The sequence below is a fragment of the Aphis gossypii genome, chromosome X (genome assembly GCF_020184175.1).
Source record: "Aphis gossypii isolate Hap1 chromosome X, ASM2018417v2, whole genome shotgun sequence".
NCBI lineage: Eukaryota > Metazoa > Arthropoda > Insecta > Hemiptera > Aphididae > Aphis > Aphis gossypii.
This window is the reverse complement of record NC_065533.1, coordinates 51,965,523-51,985,622: the sequence shown is the minus strand read 5'-3', so window position 1 is coordinate 51,985,622 and position 20,100 is coordinate 51,965,523. Positions and strand designations below refer to the sequence as shown.

Below are 20,100 nucleotides of genomic sequence, written 5' to 3'. Positions count from 1 at the left end.
ACTATATTATAGTATTATATAGGAACTATATGCGCTTAGTCGCTTGGATGGTTATTAATTTATTATGGTTATGAATTTAGCCGCTCAAATCAACAATGCTTCGAATTTCATAGGATTTATAAACTAAGCACGATTTATCATCAATGGATTGTGTTTAAAAGCAGTCTGTATGTTTAAGTATAAATATCGATTTTAAAATAATTATTATTAGGTATAACAGCTCTTGATCTGATATAATAACAACTTGTATATCATATTATTCTGCATGTAATCAGTTGTAATCAATTAAAAATAGTCACCTACAAAGAAATTAAAATTCACAAAAAATAAAATATAGGTAGGTAAAGTAGTTAAAGTATAGGTACTTGTATTTTACGATTACGAGTAGCACAATTTTCAACAAATATCTAAATAACGAACTAATTATATAATATGTTATGTGTATATTATATAGGTACCTACACGCGTTATTGTTTAAACCTCTTGTACTTGAACGATAATTTATTACAAAATCGAATCATTTTTTTACTATTACATTTTTTATGGGATATATTATTTACGATATTGGGTTATTTTTTTTATATATAACAAAGCTATTGAGTCTTAAGTGTTTCATAAGTTTATAAAATATTTACATACATCTGAACCTGCAGCAGTACTACTGTTTATTTATGAATGAATTACGTATGGTTTTATTACATTATAATATAGTACAATTATACATGTAGAAAAGTCTAGTTGTTGAACGCGTTTAACGGTCCTAAAAAAACAGTCAAGCCCACAAAATAGAACACATTTAGTAAATATCATGTTTTTTGTCTTCAAGTTTCATATTGGAAACTTTATTACCTTAAAAAAAAAGTCAATTACCCTAAGTCTCAACTCAATATAAATCGATAAAATTTTTGATAACAATATTTTACCATTAGACGTTTTTGTAATATATTATATAAGGTGTATTATGTACAAATACTACCTATTATATACTATATTTATTTGATAAACGATAAGTCATAAATTCATAATTTTACAATGAATATTATTTGACCCATATTTTTTTTTATTGTAGCGTAGAACCATTATTTTATAAGAAACTAAAAAAATACCCATAGGCACTTTATTTACTTTTTTAATTACCTTCAAGTTACGACTTACATTAAAAGTCAATCAAATGGTATACGCGTAGCCCATATTACTCTTATATGCTTTTGATATTAATAAAAAAAAATAATTTTATACTATAGCTTCTTAAACATTAACATTTTTTTTTTTAAACATAGCATTTTTTTAAACTTTTTAAATTTTATTATACAAAGAATATCTATGATACAAACTTTTATTCAAACGAGAACACCCTTTTTCGTGTAAATTGTTGGTTATAATTTATAAAGCATATGATTTAATTTTTTTTTTTATAAATTAAATTCGAACAAGTAGTTTTTTATTTATTAAAATTATGGTTTATACACTAAAGATAATAGTCTTTATGATGTTAAAGCACCTTATACTTTTTGTGGTTTTAGTGTAATACGTAAAAAATTAAATAATGTAATAATAACCCTAACCTAACCGATTACTGTTTTGAATATATTTATTGAATTTTTTAGCTTTTTTCTACTTTTTAAGGTTATTTAGGAAAAATATTTTAAATTCTTAAGTCGAAGAGCCTTTCTTCGCTAATGTTAGTGTAATTTTATGCGAACATTTTCAGATTTTATGCGATAATGGTGTCAATGCAAATTACTTTTGAAATTTTATCCCCATACATTTTAAATATATATCGATTACAGTTAAAAATAAAAGAAGTATATATCACCAAAGAAAAATTCTTTAATGATTTAAAAATATAGTGTTTAAGCAGTATATACTTAAATATTCCAAAAATTAGAATTTAAATGAACACATAATAGAAACTTTGAATTGTGCATACTTGATAAATCATTCAGTATTTCAGTATATACATATTATATGCGTACTATATCGTAATACAATATTTTATAAATTTACATTTTGAATAAAAGTTTAATGTTCAAGCAAGTTTAAGTAACTCATTTTTTTTTTAAATTATAACAATTTAAATACTCTTTATTTATGTTTCATTTAATAAATATTATTACAGAGGATTACCTCTACAAATCTTAGAGACCACAATAAATATTCGCCTTTGAGAAGTTTCTATTAGGTATAGTAATTTTACATTTTTACTATAACATAATATAAAAATAATAATTATAATATATAATTTTGGGTACACACGCTTACTGTAAATTTTGTAATAAAAACACAAAATGTTTTCTATTTAAAAATTTTGTAATTTTTAAGCGTTGTTTATAATTATTTTAAGTTTGTTATGGTTTATATACACTTTTTAAGTGATTATTTTCATTCTAAATGATCTAAATAAGTGCTTCTTGTTGTCAGTAAATATTTTTACTTATAAGATTTCAGAAAAAATGTAATTTATTAGGAATATGTTAATACTTTATATCGAACATTTATTTTATACTTATATACTCAAAATAATTAAACAAGCATTTGATATGTTAACATAAAATAATAGATTTGGTTGTTATAAACATACAATTCGTACAAGTAGAGCAATAACTGGAGCAATGAGGAAGTACCTATTTGCAGTTTACACACGTAGCTTACTATATTATGTACATCAATAAATTTCAATAATTTAACACCCAATATAAATAACTATGTCAGTATTAATCATTACGTAATTACTAAACCATTATAATTTTGTTTTGATTATACAGTGTACATGAAATGGTCGAAAGCCAATTATTATAGTGTGTTAACCTAAGAATAATTAAAACTAAAATGATAAGTACATTTTATTAATAATTAATAAATCAATATAATATATAAAAGAGATATTGATAATCAAAATGAATCAATTATTATTGTAATAATATGTAGGCAATATAGTCTATGTTCGTCGTTCGATAAACACAGCTAAAAACTGTACAGTTTAAATAAAATAAAATCACGTTATAGGTTGTATGTACCTACAGATACAATTTCCTTATAGAACTGTTCAACTAAACTATGGGTATAACTATACCTATATAATATTATCTACTATTACTTAAATAATTCACTACTGTTTGTGTCAAAATATAACTACTGACTTTTGACTACTACCAGTACTAAAGTATACACGATGAACCATGAACACAACTATTCTAAAGAAGGATTAGTTTGGTTCAAATAGTTCTCCCTAATTTAAACCCTTCAATTGACAAATTATATATCTTATGTATTCTACTATAATACTTTTAGGGATGCACGTATTAGAATCATATGTACTCATTAGTCATTTACATTAGTTCATGTTTTTGTCTTTACATTTTTTTAATCCACCCGAACAACATTTTATGTGTATGTACAATGTGTATATCAGTGCTTGAAATGAAAAGATAATAAAAATTAAAAGGAGATTGTGGCAATCAAATCTAAAAAAAAAAAATAGTAGCTATACAGAGAAAATATATCTAGCTCATCAATCATCGAGTTCATTTCTCCCGTACTAAATATCTTAATTTACAATAATAAAAAATAATTTATAGACAAACAAATAAAAACTATAAATTAATAAAACCTGTGTATATGTGTTCTATCACTATGGATTTTTGAAAAAAATTACGTAAGCAACTTACTACATTACCATAGAATAAGAACACTAATGTTCTATTACATTACTAATATATACGTAGGTACATAATATATATATGTATTTTATCAGATAACTGCTAAAGGATGTATGTTAAAGAAATAACTAAGTAAATAATAAAGTATCAAACTTTTTTGCAATACAAATTACAATAGATATAAAAGCAATTATAATAATTAAAATGATAAAAGAATTCTGATGGTATCCCATTTTCGAAAAAGTAATTCACATTTAGTTATTCATACACATAATGTACGTAGGTTTGAACAGTTAGCTGTTTATAAAATGTACAACGGAAGTATATCATTAATATTCATTCTTCATTTAGGATTTTAAATATTAAATGTATTTAAAAAGACAACGAAAAATTAAACACACCTGGTACTTTTTTTTTATAAATACCTAGTTTAAAATAAAATTTCTCAATGAGATTGATATTAGATCAACACGGGTGATTCTTTTCAAATAAATATTTCTGAATATAATATATTTATAATTTATATTTTTGTAAACTCTCTCGACGTAATATTTTACAACATTGTCCATAAATTTTATTTATAATATTATATTATACATATATAACTTCCTTATTTGTTAGAATTTGGAACAATTTCAATTTTTGATTTTCAAATACTAACCTACAGCATAATTTAAATGTTCATAAAATATGAAAATATTTCTTTCAAAATGTCGATGCTTATATTTCATGTGTGTGAGGCTAGCTCTCCTTCACACTTTGTCAAAATTACATAGGACGAATTTTAAATTATAAAATATATATGTATAATGAAAACTAAATGATATTTTCGACATTGTTTACCTCCCACGAGAGAGTAAATATCAGAATTAAAACTAGATATTTTTATCTTCAAATCCATTCGACATTCAATTTATTTTTATATTTATTTTTCAAAAACATTATAGTTAAAAAGGCTTTTTCACAAAGTTATATTGTTGAAAAGACTCTTAGTTATTGAGTGAAACTTTAGAAACTACTGGATAGTCTTGCGAACACTTATCCAAAACAGAACCTAATATACTTAATCTAATCAGAAATATAGACGTTTACAATATAATATAAAAATCTAAATATTGATGCAATTCAATATAAATTAAAATTTACCGACACTTGTCTTAGACCCTCGACAAGCGTCCGTGACCAATGCGACGGGAATCGCTGTTATCAGTTAAAATGTATTAGTTCAATAAACTTATAAAATATGATAATAATTTATAGTATAATACTATAATATAAATAGATAAATCTATCTTCGTAAAAAATGTTAAAAATATATTTATTATTTACATTTAACATTTTTTCTTGTGAATAACATTACATACTATATTTTAAAATTAAAACAATATATACCATACTAAAATGAATGTAAAACTATCACTAAAATACTCATTGTAACAATGTATTATTAATGGCCAACTACCTAATTATACAAAAAATAGGCCGAAAATCCAAAATATGACAAAAACAATATTGATACAATTAATATTTTAGTTATTACCTATATATGTTTACACAAATATGATGGCTTACACAAAAACAAATTATTACTAATGTAGCTCACCAAAATAAAAAATCAGGCATCATTGGTTTATGCAAGTGATAGAAAATTTAAGAAAAAATTTAAGTTTAAAGTTTAACTTTTTCTTACTTCATTAAACTTGTTATAGTGCCTAATAAATTAATTTTATAAACACATTAGCAGTAATAGGTAGATACTTATAATATGCCAAGTGTAATATTATATTTTATAAATAGACTAAATATTTATTATCAAATAGAAACATATACTTAGTTGTAAAATACATTTTAATATAATATGTTTACTGTAGAGCATTAACTGTTTTTTTTTTAATTGATAATTAAAAAGTAAACCATATTTATTAAATTAGTTTTAAATATTAAATATTATAATCATGAACTACAATATAGAAATGATTGTACAATGTACATAACATGTTATGGTACATGTTAAATTTATACAGACATACAGTACGTTCGTTCGTAGATAATAAAGAAATTAATAGGACATTAATGCTATTAGATATAATTTAAGAATTTAGTAATAAGTTTTTAAAAATATGGGACCCATTATTTTTCTTTAAACTGGATATAAACTTGAAAATTTGTTTACAAGAATAAAATTAATTTTCCTATAGATTTAATACAGATTAACGATGTCTCAGCATCAGGTAATAAACAGTTACATTTAAAAATAACACATTTATTAATATTAAATTTATAAGTTATTAGTTTTAAAAACCATATTGATTCTTATTTCTTTAATTAATGCTGATAGGCAAATACTACAAGTAGTTTCTTAACTTTTTTTCCAATTTAAATAAACATTATATAATATCTAATACTAATAAATATAGGGCGAGTGCCGAGTACTAGACAGTCGCGGTTGTGATTGAGCACTTCAAGACCAATATTTTATGGAATTTATCTGCAACCCATGAAAAAAATTAAACATCTATTGAAGCCACTAAAATAAACCTACCTATCACCTATGCATTATTAATCATTAATTATAAAATACTAGTATTAATATAGTATTTATGTGTAAAGTTGTTTGCTATGAGCCTATGACCTTTGTAATCGTGAAATTTTTGCTCGGTCTATTTTGCTAATGGGTTATTTTTTCTGTGAATTTTTTTATTTTTTTATTAATTATCGAATTCTGCGTACCTATATTGTTCAGATACATTTAAAGGTAATATTCAGTGTTGTATTTTTACTCGTTTTAAGCATACTAGCGCCATCTATTCAAGCACTGAAGTGCCACTGTTGTTACATTTTGTCATAAGACAGAGTGATTATTACGATTCTATAAGTCAGAGTATAAATATGAATTAAGTGAATTCAGTATATTTCATTTTAACATTTAATTGTAGTTGCTTATCTAACCAATAAGTTATATTTATATTTTTAAATCGCACTAACTATTTACATATCATATCTTTGGTGATTATTTACGTACCTACTATCTATAGGTACCTATCTAAATCATAAGTAAATTACATAAACTAATGGTTTATGATTAGCAGGCCTTTTTATAAGTGTTTTATTATTTATTGTTTTCACACTTTTATGCAACCATTTTTTAACGCATCATTATCAACATTAGAGACGTTGAGATTATCAAACCACTCACATTATATGCATAGACATGAGCATATTTACTTGCTACGTATAATAGATAAATAATAAATATGTCACGATATAGATTAATAACGTGTTCTAATTAATGCAATTTATAATATACCCAAAAACCAATTATTGTTATCATATATTATATTATAATATAAATATGGTTATAGATCACTGGTATGTTCATGACTAAAACTAAACGCATAAAGCATAAATACTAAATAGGTAAGGTACGACATATTTATAAACAGCTATTTATTAATATATTTGTATATTTAATGAGAGAAGGCTGTAGGTATTAAATCATCCCATCAAAACAAAAAAAAAAAAACGAAAAAAAAAAGGTTATTAAATATACTAAAATATATGCCAATATAATATTATGTAGAGTGTAAATCAGTTAAAAACATGGTTATCTACGAAAGGTTAAATGATTAATGTTATGAGATAGATTCAAACAGATGTCTATCTTATTCATAGAAAAATACGAGACAAAAAATATTGACCAAAAAATTATTCTAATAAGTAATAAGTAATAATTAGAATGATTCTATAAACATTTGCAGATGAACATAATTAATATAAAGAAAATATTATATTATAATAACGGTATTATAAAATAAATAATTAAAAAATAATCATATAAATGTTTTGTAATTATTGTAAAGTATAGATATAGGTGGTACGAGGATCCGATCCTTGTTAAGTGCAATAATTAATTTTAAAATATTTTAAAACCATTTGTGTAGCTTACTCGTCTATCGATCATAGATACGTATTGTAAATCGTCCGCCGACTAGATTGGATAAAAAAAAAACGACAAATCTTCCCAAAATTGTACTGACAAACGAAAACATATCATAATATAATCAAATATATTGAATTGTACTTTCTATGTGTTCTGTTTTACTGTGCGTTATAACATTTACTACAATATTAAATTTCAAATGTAATAATAAAATTGCCGATTGGCGTTTATACAAAAATAAACGAATAATTAATATTGTTTTACAATATGCGAATATCGTCATGAACTATAGCGAATTTGTTTCTGCTCATCCAGACTATAATAACGAAATAAATTTAAACAGAAGTGTGCACAGTATGCTACTCCTTAAATGTCGATTGCGTCACACACATTTGGCTGTGTACATTGTGTTGTCTATACGGCCGACAAACGCGGTTGCAGACGGTTTCTGCGGTCGACGGCGGCAATATCAGTCGTTGCCAACATCACTTCGTCGGTTACCGACGGATCGGCATGACGGCATCGACAAGCCGGCAGACGGCGGCGATGTGTAAGCTTAATATTATATTATAGCCACGATGATTACTATAGTTTAATACCGGTGGCCGGACAAAAAACCGTTTTAATTAGAGCAGCTCTGAAGCAATAATTTTTTAAACACAATACGCCGACCCACAATCGCAGATAATAATGAATTCATTATCCATGTCCATAGCGACTCGGCTGTTGCTGTTATCATTTATCGTTCGTGCGGACCAATGGCTCGACCGTAGCGTGTATAGTTGTCAAACACACTCATACATTTGTTATCAATTTTGCCGTCGCCTTGTCGGAACGCCCGCCACACCTCACGTCCAAACATCGGACGAAAACGGTTCTATGAACGTTGACGATCGTTGAGCGAAAAATCTTTTGGCATCGTCTTCCGAACTGACTTATTGCCGACGTCCGCGTGTGGGTGTTTAATCAAACGCCGCTAGTAGCTATCACTTACGGACGACTGCCGAGGCGATCGGCGTCATCTCCGGACCGGACGCCAGCACGCGCGCACGCACGCACTTCTGCACTAGATAGAATACGGTCTGAAACGGCCGAGATTTTGATAACCGCTCGAAATGCTCGAATGAAATACCGTCGTTGCTTATTGTAAAACAAACTATTAAGTTTGTGCATCGGACGGACTAAATCTCATCGGCGTTTTTCGTTCTCTCTTCAAAGGACAAGAACGCTCTCATTGCCGCAATGGACAGTCGCGGCCGGAAAGTCATCGTCTGCGATAACGGGACTGGGGTGAGTGCTATTATCCCACATCGATGACGGTTCTTAATCGTTTATTTGGTCCTTAATGAAACGTTATTGTTATTTTTGCTTTCATCACTTGACTGCCACTATCGACACAATATCAGCCATTTACGATTAGCCTATAATGCAGTCTAGTTATCGCTTGAACTGCCGACTTTAGTTATCTGTAATCCATACACAGTACAGCTGTTGTAGTTCAATTATAACAGTCAACTCGTTGAATATTAAACTAATATTAGTTAGAGTGTACCCATTTACAGATATCTCCTCATAGATTAGGTAGTAAAAATGCTGTAACCTACTTAACTTTTTTTTCTACTGGAGTGTATTTTATTGAATGTTTATTACAATATATGTTCGAATTTACTGTCATACTAAAGTATTTCTCTGTTTTAGTTTGTGAAATGCGGGTATGCCGGCACTAATTTCCCTGCTCACATATTTCCATCAATGGTTGGTCGACCGATCATTCGTGCACACAACAAAATTGGTGATATTGAAGTTAAAGTAAGTAGAAATATTATTAATAATTAATATTTTGAAGCTGTATTAATTTGTATTTTTATTGGATAAATGAATGGTCCTTAAAAGTAAAAGTGTTTTTATATAGGTATATATATTTTAACTCGCTCAATTTTAGTCTAAAATGAATAAAATATTTTTAACTTTTTTATGTATCATTATCAGAATGTTAAATAATAATAAGGAAACCATAGACAGCAAGGTAATATAATTGTCCTGATAATCTCTACATTTGGTGGTAATCAAGATTGAGACTGATAGTAACCAAAATGTCATAAACGTACCTAAATTATTATAAATAGTTTTATAGAAAAATAAATTGTTATTTCTATTATTTATCTGATCTTATAAATTAAAATAGAAACTAGAAAAATACCCTAATTTTATATTAAAAAACATCAATATGAAAAAATCATAAATGTTACTCTTATAAATGTGTTGAAAAGATAAATTCCTATGAACTTTATCAGTACTATTTATGTTGAAGTATAATTTATTTCACTAATCCATAGTAAGTTGTTACTAGAGAAAATTATATTTTGCATGTTTGGAGAATTATTATTGTATATTAATTCATAAACGCATATTTAATGTAATATTATTAATCAACATGCATTATTTAAGAAGATATCTATATATTATTATTTATTTCTCCTTCTGATCTGTGGACAACATACCAAATTTATACTTAATGGAACCAATCTTGGGTTATTGGCTTGAATAATACAGGGAATTGATAAATTTTAAGTTGAAAATATCTGTGTTAATAATTTGACTTTTTTGTGATATTTAAATTTGTATGCAATGTATGAACATAAATTGTAATATATTATATACTTGACTACAAATTTATCATAAAATACAGTAAAAAATCCTGACTAAGTTTGATGATATGTTGATTTACTGAAATATAAGGCTATATAATAAAATTAAAGCTAACTTTACAAGATTCTATTTAAACATATTTGTTAAGTTATGGATGGTTTGATAAAATAACTATAACTAATGCTTTGATCATCTTTCTAAAGTCTTAAAATAAATCCATTTTATTGAAAGAAGAACATTGTTATTGTTAAAATAGTCATTGTTGGTAGAATTTATAGAATACATTATTGCATTTTAATTTTAAATCTATCTATTAAAAGCTTATTCTAATTTTAATTATTTCAATTTTTATTATTATTGAGAATTTATTATAAAATGTTAGTAAATCATTTTTTATCAAGTATAATTATTAATTATACCTGATGCATATAAGTATATAATTGCATATTTAGTCAATTTTTTTTTTGTATATTTGACATTTTTTAAATTCATATAATCTTGAACTTTAGTTTTGAGTGTGAAATAGTTTATTTGCTATCTTTTTCCAATGGTAAAAATTATATGTGAAAGCAATTGCTTATCAAAGCCGTAGAATATTCTAAAATTCTAAATATATAATTAGTATTTTAATAATCTTCTACCGAATAAATAATTTTTATTTTAGGTTGCATTATTTGGTTAATTTTTGCTGTAAGAATTCTGCCAAATATAACACACACACACACACACACACACTGTATAATATGGTATAATTGAACAATTTAAAGTGTTTGATGTATTGATTATGTTGTATCAGTTTTATCAATAGGGCTTGGAACTTTATACAATAAAATAAATGCATACATTTACACTATGCATTTTAATCTTAAAAATAATAAAATAATTATTAGAGCACACTAAATAACCATCAGTTATCAGAATATGTTTTCGACACACGTTTACATACACACACATACATCTCAGTACATCATATTCAAAATACTATGTGATTGCTGATTAGCATTAGGATATTTTATATAATTAATCAAATGAGCCACTTCAATAGTAATAAAAAAAAACTAGTTATTACAATTACAATAAAAAAAATTTTAACTAATTCTTATTTTTTATTAAAAAAAAATTATATGGTGACATCTACTAAAAGTACAATATTAAAAGTTAAAAGGTATATGTGATTATATTATTGGAGAAATCTGGCGTATGTACACACTTGATAACATTTTGATATTTTTTATAACCATAATAAGGGAACTAAGTGTGTTGCTTATTGTTCTATAGGGCTGGTTAAAAATGTATTCTGTATCCGACACAAAATCTCTCGTATGCATATGGTTAATATTCGGTATACAGTAAAACCTCTATTAATGAATACATTTAAATTTGCTTCCAAAAATGTATGTAAATAATAAAGGCTATAATCTCTTAATAGTGGATACTGGACACTCCTAATAGAAGACGTTAAAAATTGATACCAAAATTAAAAATTACCTTTCATAAATGATCGCAATACGTGTACCTATCAAAAATATTTAAGTAATAAAATTACTATATTTATCTTTTATAAGTACATCTCGTTGATTTTTTCTTAATGGATAAAGAATAACATATTATTTAATTGTACATAAACATTTAACATTGTTATGCCCACTTTTTAATACACAAATATATATATATATATATATATATATAAATAAATAATACATTTAAATTTAAATTAATATAGATTATACTATAATAAACAATTAATATATTACAGTAAAGTAAATAATACATACCTTCATTAATATAATAAATAATATCAACTTGAATATTTGTGTATAATTAATTTTACCTTTTGTGTATGCTTTGTAATTTTTTTCTGAGATACAGCCTCCCTGTTGTGGACATTGTGTAATTTCATTGCAAATGTCTACTATGTAGAGGTTCTCTTTATCTTTAAGTATGTAAAATAATATAAATTTAGTGAAATGTGCAAAAATATATAACATACATTTTTGTATTTCGATTGTATGTGTTATGGTCATGAATTTGTATCGAATTAGATTTTTAACATACAGCTTCCTAAGAAATACGCAATTGCATAAAGTTCTGTGTCCTGATTATCAGTTATTAATTATTTTATTTTAGTAATAAACACTTTTCTACAGCATACTGGCTAATGTATACAACGTACACTGTTCATTTGGATAAGGTTTATTTTACCTAGGTTATATGTATACTAATCGATTTCAGACTCTTCTCATATCATTTAAATTATTTACATAAAATATTTTTATAAACTGATTAGTTATTTACTTATTACTGTACTCATTAGTTAAATTACATTTGACTTAATTGTTATTATTTTTTAGGATTTGATGATTGGTGATGAAGCTAGTCAGTTAAGATCCATGTTAGATGTTACATATCCAATGGAAAATGGAATTGTGAGGTTCGTATTTTTAAAACTTGATGTTTTTCTAATAATTTTTCAGTAATTATTTAATTAACACTTTTAAAAATTATTCATAGGAATTGGGACGATATGTGCCATGTGTGGGATTATACTTTTGGACCAAAAAAGATGAACATTGATCCAAAAGAATGTAAAATTATGTTAACAGAACCTCCAATGAATCCAATAAAAAATAGAGAAAAAATGATAGAGGTAAATATAAATGAGAAATTAAGTGTGTTAAAATATAAATTAAAAATGTATTGTGAAATAGGTGATGTTTGAAAAGTATGAATTTAATGCTGTTTATGTAGCTGTTCAAGCTATTCTAACATTATATGCTCAAGGTTTACTTAGTGGAGTGGTTGTTGATTCTGGTGATGGTGTTACTCATATATGCCCTGTGTATGAAGAATATGTTTTACCACATTTAACTCGAAGACTAGATATTGCTGGTCGCGATGTCACCCGTTATTTAATAAAGGTAATTATATTTGAATGTTTATATCTTATCAAATTAATATAACTTAAGTATTTATTTTAGTTATTACTATTAAGAGGATACGCTTTCAATCATTCAGCTGATTTTGAAACTGTGAGAATGATGAAAGAAAAGTTATGTTATGTTGCATACAACATTGAGACTGAACAAAAATTAGCTTTGGAAACTACTGTTCTTGTACAGTCATACACAGTAAGTCATATTTTTTAAATTAAAAAATATAACCTAAAGCTCTAAGGTCTTTTTCTTTCACACATTTACTAACTATAAACTTTTAGTATTAATATATCTTGCATTTTTTAGTTACCAGATGGCCGTGTTATCAAAGTTGGAGGTGAAAGGTTTGAAGCACCTGAAGTATTATTCCAGCCGCATTTAATAAATGTAGAAGGCCAAGGTTCGCATATTAGTTTAATTTAATTTTTTTAAACTTAAACTACAAATTGTGTTTGTTGTCCTAAGATGAATATTATTTTGTTACAATGTATAAGGAAATTTGTTATTTTAATATGAAACGAACTAAGATTTCTAATAGTTACATATTTCACATTTATGCAATTTTGGTTTTAATAATACATGAATTCAGTTAAGTCTGATGATATTAAATAATATGTATTTGTTAATTATCTAATCATTATTGTTTGATAAACCATATTAATCGATTTGACAATTTCTATTAGTTGACTTTATCTTATATAATTAAGTTGAAATTATTCAAAAACATATCTCAAGTTAGTGCTTAACTTACATTTTTGAATTAATGTGAGTGGTGAAGTTTATATCATAAATATTTTAGTTAATTGTCTTGTGTTAACTTGTTGTTTTAATGTATAATTTAACTTATTAAAATTTTTAAAAAAAAAAAAACATTTTAAAAACATAATAACATATTTATTCTTCATTTGTCAAATGTTTTTTTGATTTTTTTTTTGTACATGACACATGATACTTTTCATTATTTAATTATTTTTATAATATTCAAGTATAATTTGCTAGAAAATGTAGATTTTTGTTGAAAAAAATATTTTTATATAAAGAAAAAAAAAATTTCTGTGAGCTTAATATAGGTATCAGTATCAAATTTTTTTTGTGATTTTAAAACTCATATTTTACTATGTAATCATATTATGATAGTAATTTATTTTATAAAAATAACAAAAAATATAAATTGACAATTACGTTTGTCTTTGTCTTGCTAGTTTATTTTTATGTTTAATTTTAAGTATTTTATTTTGTATTTTGCTAATAAAAATTACTGTGTGATCTACCAGGTATTGCAGAATTAGTGTTTAATACAATCCAAACAGCTGATATTGATATGAGAACTGAACTATACAAACATATTGTGCTCTCTGGTGGTTCTACAATGTATCCTGGACTACCGTCAAGACTAGAACGTGAAATTAAACAACTTTATGTGGAACGAGTGTTGAAAAATGATACAACTACCTTATCAGTACTACATTTATAATTATACTTTTGAAGTTCATTTTTTAAAAATGTCCTAATGTTGTATTAATTTTTAGAAACTTAAAATTCGTATCGAAGATCCACCACTGCGTAAGGATATGGTGTTTATTGGTGGAGCTGTATTAGGTGAAGTAACCAAGGATAGAGAATCATTTTGGTTATCACGAGAAGAATACCTAGATAGAGGAATATCTATTTTGGATAAGCTTGGGCCAAGAGCTGGATAAACAGTTATCTCAATATAACTGAATATAAAATATAAGCAATACATTTTTTTTTTTGACAAAGCCCATATTTATTACCTATAAAAACAATAAACAATGCGCTCATAAAATTGAACATTAACTCGAAATTGATACGCTTTATAAAAATTATAATTATATTGATGATCTAATTCATAGATTTATAGATAAAATTAATCAAGCTGAAAATCTATCTTATAAAATATCTACTTCCAATTACTTTGCCTTATTTATTAAGTGAGGTATAAATAATATAAGAATTTTTATTCTTTTATTTAGATGAGTTATTTTGTTTTTTTATGAGCGCATTATATTATATTATTGTTATATTGTTTATATTTTTTAATTAATATTATTTTTACATACCAGAAAAGCCACTATGTTTAAGTTAAATGTTAACAGGAATAGAATTTCTATTTATACTAATTTATACTGTATAATTCAATACAATTTGAACACCAAATGCCAATTTACATTTTTTTCTACAATACATGTTATTTATTAGCTTTTTTTAAAATAACATTTTTTTATATTTTACCTTTCAATTAATATATTATGTCAACTATTATATCATTTCATTTTATTATGTTATTTCTTAAAAATATTTATATTTTTTAACTAGGAAAATATAATATGAGCGTTAGTGGGTTTGAATTGTTATAGTTAAAATTTACAATTAAATTAATTTAAAAGTAAAAAAAAAAAACATAAACAAATGTTTACAAAGCTGTAGTTGAAAATTGTAAAAAGTAATTTGACAATGAATTAATGTCTTGAGTACATTATGCCTAAAATATTGTATTTTAATGTAGTAGGGTTTGGTACATTTATAATTTCCATAACATGTAACAATAAAATAACGTCAACTTGAAGCTAGAACAATCAAATTGAATTCTTAACTGTACTTTTTTAATAATATTTTATTCATATATTATTTTTTGTTTTAGTATATTAATACTAAACAAGTGAAGGATATAAAAATACATCATATTTGTATATGATGAAAAATAGTACTTTAAAATTATTCCAATATGATCAAATTGTATTCTTGGCTTATATTTTACATAATTTTTATTCCAGTTTGTGTTAAATTTACATTGGTTTTATAAGGTTAACTGAATAATTATTATTCAAAATAATCAGGCAGAAAGTGTGCAATTTAAAACTTTTTTTTTGTTGCAATTTAAAAATTAAATTAAATTAATTTAAATGTAATTGTTAACCATTGTGCTTAAACCAAATTTATGAAGCACATATTTTCCAGAGACATGAATACTAGATAGTTTTTTTTAAAAAAATAAAAAAGTTCTTTAAAATGTTTTTCATGTAAGTGCATTTATATACTTTGCCCTGAATAAAAAAGTAAAATATGATTAGAATATTATATCTCAACACTATTAAAAATTGAATGTGTTATAGTCAGTACCTTTTGATATTTTATTACAATCTAACAACAATAAAATAAATATATATTACACTAATTAATTACTTATTAAATACTCTACATTAATTTAATGTAGTTGTTACTCATTATTATACGTCTTGTAATCTCAATGAATTTAACCCTATATTTATTTTTACTTTCATATTTTTATTATATCCATGTACTTTAAAACTGAACATAAAAGAAATTTCAATACTTAAAAACTAAGAAATTGTTTAAAGTTTTCCTAGGCTTAACCTTTCTAAGCAATTTAAAATATAGTATATTTAAAAAAGAATAGTTTTACCTTGGGGTGGGGGGTAGCACCTTTTCTCTTTCTGCGAGACTAAAGATATCACGTATATATTCTTCATTTTTTGTTTATTATTATACTTTTATATTTTACAATTTGTAAATGGTTATTAATAATAAATATAATTGTTGGATTTAATACTTACATAATATTTAAAAAAAGTGTAAGATAAAGACATATGCTTACACATCATGTTTTCACACTGGATCTGTCTTGGTATATAACACATTTTTATAAATTAATAAATTAGGTAAATAAATATTGTTTATTTGCATCTGAATCTTAAATAAACTAAAAATTATAATATTGCTGATCCATCACTTAATATTTTATTAATATTTATAAATTTTAGCATATCCTTTAGATTAAATAATGCTATTATGTGTTAATAAATTGTTCTACTAAACCAATTTATACATTTACTTTTTTCTTTGAAAGAATGTAGTGCCTAAATTATAGACACTAGACGAGTTAATTTATTTAGAAAAAAATAATATAAAATTATATAATATGTAAAAAAAAATCACAAATCACTATTAATATTGTTTTATTTTATACAACGAACTAATAATATTTGAGATAGCATGATTTTATTAAACTAGATTTTGAAGAGTTTGTGACAATGTTAGCTCAAATACTTTTTTCAGTTCTAAAATATAATAAAAATTGGTCTAAGCTAAATTTAAGGTATTGGTCTAGTTGACCCCCGTCACTCAGATTTAGTTGGTGCCCACATCTTTCGTTTTTTTGATGCTATAAAATGTATACTGTATACTGCAGAGCATTGGCCACCTGCATAATTTTTATTATTTTCTGCAAATATTATTTAATACATAATTTTTCTATGATTTATTTATCATATTATTTATTTATTTTTATTTTGATCGTCTGAATTTTTATGTATAATCATAAATGTATAATGTTTAATTAATATATTAATAATGCATTATTATTCGTACAGTTTTATATTAATCATTGATTATTTATTAATTATTATAACATCGAAAACATGAGAGATGTAAAGACTAGATCAGTACTAAATATAATTTTAGTTTTATTTATTGGGCAAATAAAATAAACACATTTGTAGGCATAATATTATAATTTATCATTATAACGTAAATTATTCTTTTGTTTTTAGTTTTTTCATAGCTAATAAGTAATAGCAGTTATACTTTTAAATTTAAAATTCTAAATTTAGTTTCATTCAAAAATGTTGATTATTCTATTGTACCATCACTATTATCTATACTATTTTATCGATATGTCTTATTGGTATTTATCATCAAGAGACCAGTTTTTTATTAATTTATTATATTATATAATTAGTTATTTTATAACACTTCAATAAACCATTTATATCTGCACACAAACTAATAATATATATCACTAGGGCTCGGATGTTGTTGCACTAAAAATGTTATAAAATTGATTGCATTATTGCTGTGAAAAAAACCCAAAATTGCACTTAAAAATTGCAATAAAAAAATATTTTGTACCAAAAAAATTAAAAAAAATATTAACGAGTAGATAATAAAAAAGATTCAAATTCAAATTCTCGTCAGTTGTCATTAAAAATCTAGTAAATTGTCCGGTTTTCTTATTTTTTCAGAAATCTACAAATAGTTTTATTAAAAATTAAAGCTTTTTATTTAAATTATTTTTTGATTTTTTTCTACTAGTTAAATGGTTTTTCCAGTTACCGCCGACGACGACGGACAAATAAGCCGTCACGAGTCACAACCAATAAAGCCCGACATAACCATAGATTAAACCTGTATAATCTAACAAAAAAAAAGTGAAAACACAAAAAACACATAAAATTGTATTGAAAATGACAATAATTAACAAAATTGCAATAAAATTAAAAAAAGGTCAAAAATTGCAAAAAGTTGCACTTAAAATTTTTATGTATTAATTGGTACTCATTTGAAACAAATTTATAATCTACTTAGCAACGAATCCGAACAATAGAAAAGAAGTTGCAAATGCACCAACATCCGTGCCCTATATATCACATATTTATTGTAAATAGCACATTATAGTACAGCAGATGTTATTATATCATTAAAATGGCGAATAGTCTATATTAGAATACCTTAAATCTTAATTACAATATTAATAAAAAAAATAGCTCTAGTCTAAGTAATAATAAGTATGTAATGAAAAATATTATGCTCTCAGAACTTTCACCTATACCGTTATCCTCCCTGACTAGTAATGTCAATAACACTTAAGTGGTCATTTATTAAGCACGCGCACCAAGTTTATATTATTATTAAACTCCTAAAATTTCAAATGCTATCAGTTTTCATATCCCATAACACATGAGTATTTCATAGGAATGTGATACTTATACATTAAATAGGTAACAATTCAATAATATTTCAAATAATTTCATGTAAATTAATGTAACTGACAATATTATGTAAAATCTATATACACATTAAACAGCAAGTATAGAATAACAACGTAATAATTTAGTTAAACTATAATAGCAAGGTTAATATACAGTATATTACAAACATTCACAATAAAATAGTAAAAATACAAATTATACTTATGTGGCATTGTGACTATGTAATGAAATTAAAAAATGTAAAGCACATAGCCGTCGTGGATAATAAATAGACACCTACCTATTGTACACTGTATAGGTATTGTTTTTTTTTTTTTTTTGTTTTAGGTATTACTCTATAACAAAAAAGACATAACATAAACAACTAACATTTATATCAGTATCAGTTGCCCGCTAAAGAAAATTAATAATTATCCACAGACTTTTAGTGTATTAAATTACAATAGGTATTGTTGTTCGACAATAGCGGATTAATAACGCGATAATTTCATAATGCCATTATATAAATATATTAACACTAGTATTCGAAGGTTAAAAAATTATCTTATTTGATATTAAAAATATTATCATCGCGAATAACCAATAAATTATAATATATTATTATAACAATGTATATTTATGTATCATTATAAAATATATTATAATATTATATTATAAAATATACATTGTTATATTTAAAATGTTAAGCAAACAATCTTATTAAATGTTAAATTATATTATTAAAAATATCATTGCAGAGTGGGTAATTAACATATTATATACTTATGTATACAAAGTACTAAGATAACATGATTCACATAAATGTAATATTTACACTTTGACTATATTTAATTATAATAATAATGTAAAATTGTTTTGAATAAAGACCTAACACACTAGGGGTAAAACACCTCTCCACGCGGATCATCACGGCCAGTGTTCTGGTGTCCACTAGCATTATTCATCGACCTCTTGCATAATATTCAGACCTATTATACTTCTTAGGCCGTACTCAACTTATAAGCTCGAGTCATTATTTTTTGTCGAATAAAAAAGATGTTAATTTATTACAAGTAGGTATGTACCTATTTGATTTCTATTTCATCTACATTTCTGGAACTTCGAAGATT

At 24.7% G+C, this 20,100-nt stretch overlaps 1 protein-coding gene across 1 annotated transcript; it reads left to right on the top strand.

The window, feature by feature from the left end:
• Positions 1-8,406: 8,406 nt before the first annotated feature.
• On the top strand, positions 8,407-15,788 carry LOC114127911 (actin-related protein 2). The gene is made up of 9 exons (XM_027992274.2): positions 8,407-8,889; positions 9,298-9,408; positions 12,600-12,679; positions 12,760-12,895; positions 12,957-13,166; positions 13,227-13,376; positions 13,488-13,581; positions 14,456-14,640; positions 14,711-15,788. The coding sequence occupies exons 1-9, from the start codon at positions 8,842-8,844 to the stop codon at positions 14,879-14,881; spliced, it is 1,185 nt and encodes a 394-aa protein (XP_027848075.1). The 5' UTR covers positions 8,407-8,841; the 3' UTR covers positions 14,882-15,788.
• The last annotated feature ends 4,312 nt before the right edge of the window (positions 15,789-20,100 follow it).

Excerpts from the sequence above, each read along its gene's own strand:
- LOC114127911 (XM_027992274.2), top strand. The coding sequence starts at position 8,842 with ATGGACAGTCGCGGCCGGAAAGTCATCGTCTGCGATAACGGGACTGGG. Across the intron at positions 13,377-13,487 it reads TTCTTGTACAGTCATACACA|TTACCAGATGGCCGTGTTAT; the intron begins GTAAGTCATATT and ends TGCATTTTTTAG. Across the intron at positions 13,582-14,455 it reads AATAAATGTAGAAGGCCAAG|GTATTGCAGAATTAGTGTTT; the intron begins GTTCGCATATTA and ends GTGATCTACCAG.